General features: G+C 34.5%; 1 protein-coding gene across 3 annotated transcripts in view; it reads right to left on the bottom strand.

Moving 5' to 3' along the window:
* Nucleotides 1-14,697, bottom strand: part of LOC117322292 (V-type proton ATPase 116 kDa subunit a-like) — a 36,130-nt gene that overhangs the window by 21,123 nt on the left and 310 nt on the right. For 2 of the 3 annotated variants that reach the window (XM_033877111.1, XM_033877112.1), the window contains exons 2-13: nt 13,691-13,913; nt 13,003-13,081; nt 12,600-12,697; nt 12,020-12,148; nt 8,465-8,571; nt 6,255-6,381; nt 5,729-5,811; nt 5,000-5,093; nt 3,927-4,139; nt 3,346-3,496; nt 2,506-2,645; nt 1,764-1,912 (exon numbers count right to left, since the gene is read on the bottom strand). In XM_033877111.1, coding sequence (XP_033733002.1) covers nt 1,764-1,912; nt 2,506-2,645; nt 3,346-3,496; nt 3,927-4,139; nt 5,000-5,093; nt 5,729-5,811; nt 6,255-6,381; nt 8,465-8,571; nt 12,020-12,148; nt 12,600-12,697; nt 13,003-13,081; nt 13,691-13,807 — 1,487 coding nt within the window. In that variant the 5' untranslated portion in view covers nt 13,808-13,913. The remainder of the gene's footprint in view (nt 1-1,763; nt 1,913-2,505; nt 2,646-3,345; nt 3,497-3,926; nt 4,140-4,999; nt 5,094-5,728; nt 5,812-6,254; nt 6,382-8,464; nt 8,572-12,019; nt 12,149-12,599; nt 12,698-13,002; nt 13,082-13,690; nt 13,914-14,697) is intronic. The other variant, XM_033877113.1, reaches the window with a different exon arrangement.

Below are 14,697 nucleotides of genomic sequence, written 5' to 3'. Positions count from 1 at the left end.
TATAACTACATTATCACACGTGTGTCTGTATATTACTACATTATCACACATGTGTCTGTATATTACTACATTATCACACATGTGTCTATATATAACTACTTTATCACACATGTGTCTGTATATAACTACATTATCACACATGTGTCTGTATATAACTACATTATCACACATATGTCTATATATAACTACATTATCACACATGTGTCTGTATATAACTACATTATCACACATATGTCTGTATATAACTACATTATCACACGTGTGTCTGTATATAACTACATTACCACACGTGTCTGTATATAACTACATTATCACACATGTGTCTGTATATAACTACATTACCACACGTGTCTGTATATAACTACATTATCACACATGTGTCTATATACAGAGGAGCCCACTTATTTGCATATCGGTTATTTGAATATCCCGCTTATTTGCATAAAATTCTCAGGTCCCGATTTTTTCCTTCTTTATCTTTGTATTTTAATCCCGTGTATTTGCATCGACTAAAACACCGACTCCCGCTTATATGCATATAAAAATTCCAAAAAATCGAAAATTTTTAATTGATTTTAGGGTATTTTTGTGATTTTCCCGTAATAAAAGTTTTATGAAATGTGTTTTAAAGTTACATATTGATTCGATTCGATGTACAACGTTATCTTATCATTGGTTCACACTTCGTCATTACAGGTTACGTTCGATGCATCGATATCGACATTAAGTTATTATTCAGACCATATCAGTAGCAATGTGCAGAAGAATTACTGAATAAAATATTCATATGCCTCATCTTTTGATGAGATTTGTTTATTTATTATAGCATCGATCCAAACCTGTGTTCTGTGCACTTGAACACTCGCTGAGGCAGGTTGCGATCGCCATGATTGTTTACTAGGCGCGTTGCATTGTGGGGGCATATGTGTAATGAACGATAACTCTTTTTGTGTGTGCGCCATTTTCCAAAACAAACCCAAACGACAATAACATGTCACGGTCATTTAAGACAGTCTATTGCTTCACCAGTTCATCATCTATGATCAAACAACTAATATACTCATAGCAGGAACACAACGCATCTCGAGACGATAATATGAATGTTAATTGAAACGATGACATTGTACATCGTAGTGCCAACCCACGCGCGTATGACAGATATCGGACACAGAGACTCGAGTGACAAATAGTGAACGATGAAGTGTATGCAAATATTTGTACATTTACAAAGAATAACAACCCATGTATTTCGTATTTACTGTTATATTTTAAATAATGTTTTTTTTAAATATATTTTTAATTCAAATAACGTAAACAATCATAAAGCGCCCATTTTGAGTACCGACCTGACGATCTACATGTGTATAAGAGGGGCCAAAACCCAACTCCGCCTATACGAATACTCCGGTTATTTGCATATTTTGTCGTGGAAAAAGGGGTATGCAAATAAGCGGGTTGCTCTGTATAACTACATTATCACATGTGTCTGTATATAACTACATTACCACACATGTGTCTATATATAACTACATTATCACACATGTGTTTGTAAATAACTACATTATCACACATGTGTCTGTATATAACTACATTACCACACATGTGTCTATATATAACTACATTATCACACATGTGTCTGTATATAACTACATTATCACACATGTGTCTGTATATAACTACATTATCACACATGTGTCTGTAACTACATTATCACACATGTTTAACTCACACAACATCCACACTAAGAAGTATGAAGAACTTACTTATTGGTTTGAGGGTCTATAGGGTACCAGCCAGAGCCAAATATGTTGACAGATTTGGAGTAGAAGTCATTGTAGAGGAGGCCGGTGTAGAGAGAGAACGCCCCCATCAACAGGATTACATATCTACCACTGAAGAATATCTCGAAGATCTGTAAACATACATAAACAATCAATAATGATCAAAGAATATTTTTGTAAACATTATACTTAACTATTATTGAATGTCTGAGATCTTAAAACATAAAACTACATCAATAACTCAAGGTTTTTAAACATCGCGGATCATTAACAAACAGCCTTATATCAATAATAACCAAATATTTAAATCTTCAATATTATACCATAATTACTGATTGGAGATCTCAGATCTTCTGCAAACAACATTATACCATGATCACCCAAATAATTGAGATCTTTAGCAAAAAACATAAAAACAATTACCCAAATACCCGAGATCTTCAGTAAAGAACATTAAAATGACAATTACCCAAAGATCTAAGATTTTCAGTAAATAGCATCATAACCGTCATTACAGGAAGGATATCTTAAATTTTAACATCATGACATAACAATAATCTGAGGAAATCTTTCAAAAGAGCATTATACAACAATCAACAAACCTCTTTGACCTTAAGCAAACACAGATAATACCTGCCTGCCAATACTATTTTGTTTATATAACTATATATTCTTGTCACAAAGTTTAATAATTTTTTGTATAATTAACTTAAATAATACTTGCCTCATTATCAATTTTCTTTGCCTGGATCTGTTTTTCCTTCAACACGAGGGCCAGCGCAAACAGGAACATGATGATACCGTGTCCAGTGTCACCGAACATGACAGCGAAGAGAAACGGGAAGGAGATGATGGTATACAGGGCTGTAATATACAAACGAGAAATATGATGATACTGTGTCCCGTGTCACAGAACATGACAGTATAGAGAAACAGGAAGTAGATGAGGGCTGTGACACCCAAACATTGTCTTTGTGTCAACCCTATATCCGAATCATCAGTTACATGACTGTTCTGTTTTCACAATTATAATACTTTGTACCTAAAAAATTGCATAACAATTCTGAACAAATGGTGTTTTAATATAGTCTATAAATACTCTAATGTTGAAAATAAATGCAATTTTTCCATACATTTCATTGTATACAGATTCTGATGCATGTAAGGAAGTGTCGCAACATGTTAATTTTTTAGATTGAAATAATTTTTTGATTAACATTTTCTGAAAGATCATCACCAGATCTAAAATTCTATATTAGAACTAATCAACTTTGGCCACCTGACTAAGATGCATCAATAAGTTCAAAATAGATTTGATTTTCAAAATTGAAGTTTTTACTGACACATAGTCAATCATAATCTTTCAACAGGAAAATAAACCGTAAATGGCCAGAATCAAGTCTGACATTTTCTTTTAACAAACATTTCAATGAAATTCCTTCAATATTTCATGGGCTAAAATATATAAAAGTATTCACAGACCTAGCATCAAGGCAAAATCAGACAGAAATAAGTCTGATAAGTAAGTCTTCACTAAAAGTTACCCACTTATAGACAAACCTACCTGGGTTCACTTCTCTGTAGCTTGCCACGCCATAGGCATCGACAATGTTCTGGAACGCCTGCGTGAATTTGTTGGTGCGGTTGTAAGTGGGAGGGACCTGCTTGGTCATCATACGGTTGAGAATAGACGGTACAGAGCTGCCACTTCTCTCCTGTAATATTCCAATCAAGGTACAGTAAACGTGGTTTTTTTTGTGAGAGGGGGGGTATATTTCGTAATTTTGATATGTAAACTATACACATTGGGGTAATTTTCGCAATCGATCCACATTCGTTTGTCTTTCGAGATTATGCAAATTGATATCAAACTAATACGCGTGGAGGAAATTTTCATGATCAAAAGGACTCCATGTAATTAGCGTAAATTTCCACGTTTACAGTTTAAAAACAATACAAAACACAAGCTTCCGCTCATTACAATTTAAGTTAAAGTTCCCAAATTTGGCTGAACTGTATTCATTTAAAAATCATTAATCTGATTTCGAATATACCTATTTTAATATCCCCACAAATTTGATCTCATCGGACATGAAATGATTTTTTTCAATACATGTGATAATAAATTACAAAAGATGTCCATACCGTGCCCCTCCTTAGTGCCTGCTGAATGCGGTCAAGATCACCAACTGGACACCAACACTCGGCAATAAGACATTTTTGGGTGACGTCCAGGTTGAACATGTTGAGGGTGTGGTAGATAGCTTTGATCTTTCTAACCTTGATGAACCACACCTTTATGTTACGTGCCGCAGCAACCAGCACCCGATGTCTGTGGTCCTGGGTCTGACTTAAAACCTGGAGAAATAGAATCTTAAATCTGTAGCTACCTTCACAACACACAGTGTCTCTAGTCCTGGGTCTGACTTAAAACCTGGAGAAATAGAATCTTAAATCTGTAGATACCTTCACAACAAACAGTGTCTGTGGTCCTGGGTCTGATTTAGAACCGAGAGAAATAGAATCTTAAATCTGTAGATACCTTCACAACAAACAGTGTTTCTAGTCCTTGGTCTGACTTAGAACCTTGAGAAATAGAATCTTAAATCTGTAAATACCATCACAACACACAGTGTATTTAGTCCTGGGTCTGACTTAGAACCGGGAGAAATAGAATCTTAAATCTGTAAATACCATCACAACACAAAGTGTCTCTAGTCCTGGGTCTGACTTAGAACCGGGAGAAATAGAATCTTAAATCTGTAGATACCATCACAACACATGTACACAGTGTCTCTAGTCCTGGGTCTGACTAAGTACTGGGAGAAACATAATCTATAAATAGCACAACAACACATGGTGACTCTGGTCCCCAGGGCTGACTAAGTACTGGGAGAAACAGAATATTTAATCTTCATGTATCTGACTAAGTACCTGGAAAAAATAAATCAGTAAATAGCATCACAACAAACAGTCTCTAGTCCTAGGTCTGAGTAAGTACTGGGTCCTGAATTTCCAACACTTTACTTGTGGTAAGACCATTGGACATATCATGACTGAATCACTATCCCTATATCTTGTTAATCAAAGCACTAACTCCCTTTAACCCCGACAACAAAGTTTGGTTATCTTAACCCTTACACAATATTTCTCTGCAATATTTTATTTACATAGTTGGTGTAACTTTTAATTTTGTAGAATTTGTGTACTGTACTTACAGTATTCAGATCTTCAATACGGGTCATCACACCAATGGCCATTTCCCTTCTTTCAGCTGGTGTTTCTGGACATGGGTATAAAGTGGCTCGGAATCTGAAAAAATTGGATTGTTAATATACCAGACACACAAGCTTACTTGTATTTCGGGCTGGCAAGAAATAGTTTATAAAAGGCCTTTAACGATCGCGTGTTTTTTTATATATTTTGGCAGATTTGATTCCAGTGACCTTGAATTTGAGGTCAACGACGTTCACCCCAGCATGCTACAGGCCTCTGGGCCTCTTGCTCAGTGAGAAGTTGTTTACTTTGTCTCAGGTGACTTAAAAACTATACCTGCTATCAAGTTGTCAATTGCCAAGTACAAATTTTGATGAATTATTGCCAGTCATATAACTGAAACATTTGAGACTGACTTCTGTTAAAACAATTTCCAAACTTGATTCTAACTGAACACACCTACCTTCCAGCCACATCTTATGTCAGGAATTAATTGTTACACAAGTGAATCACATGACTTTACAGTGACTGGGATTCCCATGCTTACCTTTAACTTATATTAATGATGGCTATCAATTACCAATTCATGGTTAAAATTAATGTGTTTCAGTGTTTTTATGGAATTTTAATGGATTTATAATGGGAAATTAATAGATCGTGTAAATATCAGGAGTAAGGGTTACATATGAGTCCTAGTTGAGTTCTACTGTCAATGAGGGCAGCAAGCTTACCCTTCGCAGATCTTCTTTACTCGAGATTTCAGTTGCTCCCCTTGGAAGAAAATAATGAAGACAGATTTGTCTACTTGGTCGCCCTACAAAAAAAAGACAACAATGACAAGATTAGATATATATAAGAGTGACAGACCTTGAAAATACATTGTTTACATATGGATGCAGGTTACAAGATTTACAGAAAATGAAATCAACAACATGTCTGCTATCTCATATTTTGTGATCTAAAAATAGATATTTTGCTGATGAAATTCAGACAGAATTAATTAGATTAGTTTTATTTTTAATTATTTAGATGCAGTTACACTAACCAAAGGCATTAAATATGAAACCCTTTTTTTGAAAAGGACAGCATTGTACTGAATACCCTTTCCTAGCAAAGTTGTATTTGATGCTATAATTAAAATTCTTTGGGTCTTGTGCATGTTTCATCATCAGTTTTATTAGTAAACAAAATATTAATTATGTCAATAAAAGGCAGCTAAAATAAGTCACCCAAAATCTTGAAATTGATAATACACACCGTGACGGGATCCTCCAAAGGGTTGTCAATTTCAGCCTGTCGTAGGAACACATTTCCTCGACACACCCTCCACAACATACGCTCAAATGCTGGAATCCTCTCTCGCAGAATAACGCCCGCCACAAACCTATCAGACCAATCCAAAACATTAATGTGTCAAACCAGAAATCTGTCCTAACCTTTTAACAAGTTAACCTTCATCATCTACAGGGACTACGGTATTGAAAATTTTCATGTGTACTTTCTTTTGTGGTTTGAAGCTGTGAAATTATTTCTTGAGTACAAACTTTTGTGGTTAGCCCATGCAATAATATACAATGTAACACTATTCTTTATATTTGTTGTTGCATAGCAACCATGAAAACAACAAAAGTTATGACACATCAGATGTTTCCTGTTATACACAGTTATACACAGTATCATGATTCTAGGCATTCTGGTTCATAGAAACTGTATTTAGGAAAATTTGTAGCACTCCATATCATAAAGTTATTCGAAAAAATTCACAACTCTATGCATCTTATTTTTCATCATCAGAACTTGTTCATTTTTCAAAACAAATTTGACCCCTGTAGTCTTGAATACATATTAAAACAGCATTTTATTTAGGGAAATTTTTCAGCATGCAGCAATGTTACTGGCCAGATACATTTATATAGGCTCCTGTCATTTCAGTTCTTTAGAAGAACAAAAGGGTAATTTATTACTAACGCAACTACCAAGTTATATACAACAATGCCCATATACACAGAATACAATACTCTATACTTAATAGTTTTAAATGGAAACTAAGAAAAGTTGATAGATGACAGATGCACCACATTGGAACAAATACCATATTTATCCATAAATAAGGCCCCTTCTTCATTTTATCAGAATCAACAATAAACATTTTTTAGGACACTGTACTAATCCAAAAGTGGTTCCAGGGATAACTCTGGAGGGGGCCATGGGGCCATGGGGCCATTTGCCCCATATTTTCCAAAATGGCCCACCAAAACTCACAAATTTCTTTAATTTTCTATGTTTTGGCCCATACGATTTCTGAAATCTTGTCAAAATGGCTCATGATTTTTGGGTCCAGGGTGAACCCTGTGGTTCACAAATAAGTATCCCACCCCACAACTTTAATGTTAAACTTTTCAATGGGGAAGAGGGCTTATTTGTGGAGAATTATGGTACTCATATGCTTAGGTGTAAGAGTGGTACAAAATGTTGCTGGGTTTATCACTCCCTGAACAGTCAGGGATATTTTGAGGCAAGGTCTCCTTGAAGAAGTTTATCTCTCTGTTATTAAGGATAATCATAAATGATCATGATAAAGATAAAATAAATATCCTGTCTCCAGAAAGGAAACATTCTTTCTTCCACACTTACCCATGGAACAATAAGTCAGTCTTTTCCTAGGGAAAAGCTATTTTCCATGCATCTCTATTTTGATTTCATCACCACTCACAAAAGCATTGTGTAATCACTTTATGCAGCAAAACAATAAAATGTCATAATCATATCAATTTTTGTCACACATTTTATGCACCATTGACAACACACAATATATTGAGTTCACAAATCAAAAAAACAGCGGAAAAATAATCAATCACCTTTTGTGATGTAGACAAAGAAATCTTAACTTTCAGGATGAGATTTTTTTAGGTTCAACACTCATCAAAGCTGAAGTATAAAACTCTCCTCCTCATGATCAGTTTGCGCTTTTTCTGTCTTCACCACACTGCAGGGCTCAAAGTGGATATTTTTACCAGGTGCAGGACTTTTTCTTGGGGCTTTTCCCAATTGAAATAATTTCATATTAAAGCCAAATTCCCAAAACTTGCAGTTTATTCCTGAAAAAATCTTTCCCAATTCACCAATTTTCTTCCCTAAATGAAACAAAAAGGCCCTTTCCCAAAACAGTGAGAAAAAGCCCTGAGGTGGCCTACCGGTATTTGGCTACCAAGTCATTAAATCTAGGCACCAATTGGAAAAGTTAGTCACCTCAACTAGTTGTCTTTTGAGTTAAAAAAAACAACATATTCTTAGATCATTATGATAACTCTCTGTAACTCTTTCAATTATGAATGTCATTTAGCATGGACTGCAACCTTTGAAAAAATTAACCAAATTGCAAATTTATACAGTTTTTTTTAATGGCCATGGCCACTAAAATAGGTGCCACTTTGAGCCCTTCACTGCAGTGATTGTAGTAGTCTTACCCTAGCCGGAGAGCTTGTCCGGTACGCTGGGCCTCCTCCCCCAGAAGGCCCAGGTTCTCCTCGGTGAGAGCTGGGTCATGTAAGGCCTGAGAGTGATGAAGTTCAGCCTGGTCAAACAAGGATACAATACAATAACCCCACCCTCGAAAACAAGCAAAAATATCTACAAAATCAGGCAAAGAACTGAAAACAAATCACAACAAACAAAACATTGATAGCAGTGTACAGTTGAATGGTCTTGGTGTGACAGTCCTTTAAGTTTTATCATTTCAACAAAAATATGGTTTTCTCCTATATCACCATATTTGGTAGTGAAATGTTGATTTTGTATTCATGTACATTTGTATTCACCCTTGGCAGGTTTAGCCTTGTTTCCTTCCTTTGTCACCTGGAACAGACACTAAGTAATAGCTCTTTACCAGCAAGTGTGTGGCTCCCACCCTTTAGTACTAGTGTGTGGCTCCCACCCTTTAGTACTAGTGTGTGGCTCCCACCCTTTAGTACTAGTGTGTGGCTCCCATCCTTTAGTACTAGTGTGTGGCTCTCACCTTTTAGTACTAATGTTTGGCTCTCACCCTTTAGTAATAATGTGTGGCTCTCATCCTTTAGTAATAATGTGTGGCTCTCATCCTTTAGTACTAATGTGTGGCTCCCAACCTTTAGTACTAGTGTGTGGCTCCCAACCTTTAGTACTAGTGTGTGGATCCCAACCTTTAGTACTAGTGTGTGGCTCTCACCCTTTAGTACTAGTGTGTGGCTCTCACCCTTTAGTACTAATGTGTGGCTCTCACCCTTTAGTACTAGTGTGTGGCTCTCACCCTTTAGTACTAGTGTGTGGCTCTCACCCTTTAGTACTAGTGTGTGGCTCTCACCCTTTAGTACTAATGTGTGGCTCTCACCCTTTAGTACTAGTGTGTGGCTCCCACCCTTTAGTACTAGTGTGTGGCTCTCACCCTTTAGTACTAATGTGTGGCTCCCACCCTTTAGTACTAGTGTGGCTCTCACCCTTTAGTACTAGTGTGTGGCTCTCAACCTTTAGTACTAATGTGTGGCTCTCACCCTTTAGTACTAGTGTGTGGCTCTCACCCTTTAGTACTAGTGTGTGGCTCTCACCCTTTAGTACTAGTGTGTGGCTCTCATTCTTTAGTACTAGTGTGTGGCTCCTAACCTTTAGTACTAGTGTGTGGCTCCTAACCTTTAGTACTAGTGTGTGGCTCCCAACCTTTAGTACTAGTGTGTGGCTCTCACCCTTTAGTAATAATGTGTGGCTCTCACCCTTTAGTACTAGTGTGTGGCTCTCACCCTTTAGTACTAATGTGTGGCTCTCACCCTTTAGTACTAGTGTGTGGCTCTCACCCTTTAGTACTAATGTGTGGCTCTCACCCTTTAGTACTAGTGTGTGGCTCTCACCTTTTAGTACTAATGTTTGGCTCTCATCCTTTAGTAATAATGTGTGGCTCCCACCCTGTAGTCCTTATGTGTGGCTCTCACCCTTTAGTACTAATGTGTGGCTCTCACCCTTTAGTACTAGTGTGTGGCTCTCACCCTTTAGTACTAGTGTGTGGCTCTCATTCTTTAGTACTAGTGTGTGGCTCTCACCCTTTAGTACTAGTGTGGGACAAATCTACACTGGCAAAACACCAATTCAAGTGCAGTACACTGCATCAAACAATGTTAGGAACAATATGGAGTAGACATCGATAAATGACAATGAAAATACAGTCACATGCAAAATTAGAACTGAATCAAACTTCCATCACGTTGCTATCTACACAGAAAATCTAAAGCAGATCATCTAACACAAAACTGACACAAAATGCTAACTAAAACTAGCCTTTGATGCACAACGTGTGTTCTCTACTCAACCAGACAATACACTAGCATAAATACATTTTATTTTAGAATTATACTTCTTAAGTTTCTGATGGAAGTTGTAAATGATGAATGTAACAATTTTAAGTAATAACTGGGAAACCAGTATTGCACATGTACACCACTGTATTACAATTTCTTTTTTCATCTGAGGAAAATTTCAAGAATTTTTTTTATCTGTATCAGTATTGCATTCCCATAATAGATTTTATAAACAGTAGATTTTAACTCTTATTAAAAACATCTGACAGGTTCAACAAAGTTTGATACCATTCTGAATCCAACCTTCCTTTTAAACAAGGCAGGTTAAATGAAACTAAAATAAAAAACAATCATAATTTGGTTTATGTTTTAAATTTATATCTTTTATGTTTTGGCTTGAACATATAAACATATGTACACCTTTTGTACCTGTATAAAACAGGATATAATGAGCTTAAGATACACAACAAAATACATAAACTGCCAATATTGCAGAAAAACGAACCAATCATGCACACACACTAGAACATGGATAAATTTTAAGCTGAATGCACTTGAATTCTACTGTAAATATCTTTGCACTTTTACTGTGAGTGGTTCAAACAACTGCCACAATGTCATTAATTGACACATTTTGCAAATTATTTATAAGTTTACATTTACATAATGAGCTATCAAGATTTTCATTAAGAAATATTAAATAAACACATTTGTTTTTAAATGAAAATAACATTACAAATATTATATTTACAAATTTCATATTGAAAATTTTAGTAATTCAATTGAAAACCTTTGAACAGAAATTTTAAATAATAGTCATTGTAAAAATATCTATATATTATTTGTAAGAATTCAAGTACATTCCTCATACTACAGGCTAAAGGGATTAACAAAAATTTACTCAAGGAAAAAAGAAACAAAATCCCAACCCACAATTATTACATCATATCTTCCCTATGACTGACAGTCATTACATCTTGCAAGAAATAAATATTCAAGTTAAAGATTCATAATTCAGTTATTCCGTATCAGCTTAAAATTTTTACAAATAATTGACATGTTATTTATCAAAACAAGAGGTCCTAAAAGGATTTTGGCTCCCACCTTTCTACGATTTAATTTGTTCTATAGGTAAGCTTGATTTGTTCTCTACTTTTCTCTAAACTGATGAAAAAAATATTCGTACTGCTAAGTCCAAAAGTTTTACATAATTGTATATGGACAATCTGGAATCTACAGATGAAATTTTGGAGTTATTTTTTTAGAAAGATCTATGAATTACTTAAGCAAATCCATGAAATACATATAAAAATCTTCACCTATCAAAGACTAAGATGGTCGAATAATAATTTGTATGTGGTCAGTCTTAGATAGTCACATATCAGCCATTTTTTCATCTGGTCAGTCTAAAATCTGAATATGTAACTAAGGACCAAGGGAACAAATTTTAACAATCAAATTCCAAGATGGCTGCCTGTCGACCATTTTGTTTTTCTGAACAGTTACACAACTGAACAAGCACAGTTAGGACCAAACGGAGACTTAAATATAATAATGGTGACCATTGGCTAATGAAAGCTGATGGATTCTGATAATGATTTCAAATGAAGCAGGAAATGGGGAAAATTCTTAATTTAAGCTGACGTTCCCGACAAACTGATCGAAATCAAATTTGATGATGTAGGACAGATATGTACTTACCTCATCAAAGAACGTCTGTGTTTTGCGAAGGATGTGCTTGAGTTCAGTGAGTTCTAAAAAATTCCGCTTCAGGGCCTCTGAGTTAGCATTGACTTCTTTCATTTCATTCTCCAACTTCTCAAAGGTAGCCTGAATATCACCCAAAATGGATTAAATTTATATCAATAAATGAATACAGAATAGTCATTTGGATTTCGTTTTGATTAAAAATTCAACCAATATTAACCATCATTGTAATTCATGCTATGTGATAACAATCAATATATTTCAACTCATTTTTCCTTGATGGCCCTTGAAAACACCCTTTCATCATTTATTTTGGACCTCCTTAAAGAATGACCTTTAACCTTTAAGAACCTTTCATTAATTTGATTACTACAGGTTGGTGACCCTCAACTAATTGTTTGAACATGATAATTCAGTTCCTGTGAAATCTTTAAATTGTATTGATGGTATGTATTACTTATATGATATATATATACATGTATCATTTGAATTTACTTGTTTAGACATTTGCTGATATATTTTCAAATACTAAAAACTGAAAAAGATGACTCCAACACATTAGACGAGGTCTTACCTCTAAGTCGATCATCTCTCGTGGTGCAGGGGCATCTGGATTATCACCCGTATCCAACATTGGAATACCGTCTTTCTTAATTTCTTTCTCCAAAAATCCTGAAAGTAACAAAATCATTTTACATCATATCAGTTTAAAACTATGGAAATACTGTATAACAGGGGGTTTTTTTTCATTTGAAATCAATTTTTGCAACAAAATTCTGAAAGTTAACATGGAAATCAAAAATGTATTGTCCGACATAACAAAGTGTACATGTTATGCCCCTTTTTTCAGCACTATTAATGACTGGTTTCACCCCACTTTTCCTCATATCATCAGAAATATTTTATAACCTTTTTTATTTCAATGCATCAATCTTTAAACTAACAGTGGTTCTTTACAATGCATTGTGTTAACTTACTAAGCTTCCTTTCCATTTCATCACAGCGTCTTACTTCATTCACAAACTTTCGTTGAAAAGCATTTACATCTGGATTCAACTGAAAAATACCACGTGACAAATTAATAAGCACGCGCAGTCAACACACTAATAGACATACAAATTTATACCACTATAGCAAAATATTAAATTTGCAGTTAAAATTTATCAAAAGTTAATGATTCTATGAATGTGGATTAAGATGTATGTATTTGTGTTGGATCATCTACAGTTCTATGGTGCTGTAATAATGATTATTCTGAATACAATTGTATACTATGTACTTTACACTGTATGAAAATCTCTGAAAAAATAAAACAAATACAAAAAAAAAAAAATTGCAGTTATTTTGATAAGTATTCATCAATCACTAAAACATTTATTTGGAAACAGACTCTGCAAAAACTAATATTAAATCAAATTAGTCCCAGGTTTTAAAAAATACAGAAATGTAGCTAAAGATTTCATCTAAATTGGGTTTCAAACATATTTGGTACATGGTACCATGAAATCATTTCCAATAGCCAAAAATTTTACATTGACGTCATGATTTTTTTTTTATATATATATATACATTTGTAATTCATTTTCTCTAGAATTATATCATCAAGAATTTGATATTTTCAAAATACTTTGGTAAAAACACAGTACTACATTATTGTTAACTCACATCTCTGAACTGGACTAGTCCCAGCTCACCAAGCTCCGACACACACGCATACGAAGCCTCGGACTGGAGGAACAGTTGACATAGCGTCATTTCCTCACTACGGAACATGGACCCCATCTTTAACAGTTGTGTCCGTCTCACTCAGTCTGGTCCAAGTTTCTTCTCCTTTACAGGTCTACCAATAAGTGTAACTTTCTCTAAGGATTCAGTGGACAGCCTGATGCTGTAAAATCAACATTTAAATTTATTGGTTCATATGAGTGCAATTCTTTTTCTCTAACTACAGATCCAGACTTTTCTTGTTTTTTCTTCTTTTTTCCCCAATTATATCTATAAATTGACTACTGCTAGTGTTCAGTTGATTTACAATTGTAACTGATGAATAACAGATCTGTTTATAACAAGTATCAATGATAAATCAGGAGTTTGTATCCAAATCTGACAAAAAATTAATATTCAATTTTATTTAACTCTGTATACAGAGTTAAAATGAAAATCAAATTTTAATTTTGTAAAATTTATAATTATTGTGAATTTATTTCTCACATATCGATGAGGCCAAAAAAATGTTTTTGTAGAAATTTAAGACTTGAAAGATGCAAGATCATTTGAAAACTAATAAAGAAAATAAACACTAGAAACAATCCTATATATCTACATGATTATACATTTATAATTAACGGTTTCCATCCTTTTTTAGTTGAAATACGAGACAAAAACAAATTTCAATTAATATGGAATGTATTATTCTTTTAGTTTTAAAAGAAATAGAATCTTTCAAGAGCTATGATACATATATCTGTATGCACATTTGCTACTTACTAGAAATAAGATAATTATATGTACAGTAAAGATCATGTTTCAAGGCAAAACTGCAATACATGTACAATACTCGGTAATTATAAATCTTTTGTCACAAATATAATTAATCCACTGACAACAACTGAAAATAAACTGTGTGTAAAGCGAACAAAATCATTTCTTGGGACGTGTGATATGTCTACGAC

This window comes from Pecten maximus, chromosome 2, assembly GCF_902652985.1.
Source record: "Pecten maximus chromosome 2, xPecMax1.1, whole genome shotgun sequence".
Taxonomy (NCBI): domain Eukaryota; kingdom Metazoa; phylum Mollusca; class Bivalvia; order Pectinida; family Pectinidae; genus Pecten; species Pecten maximus.
This window is presented reverse-complemented; position numbering and strand designations above follow the sequence as displayed.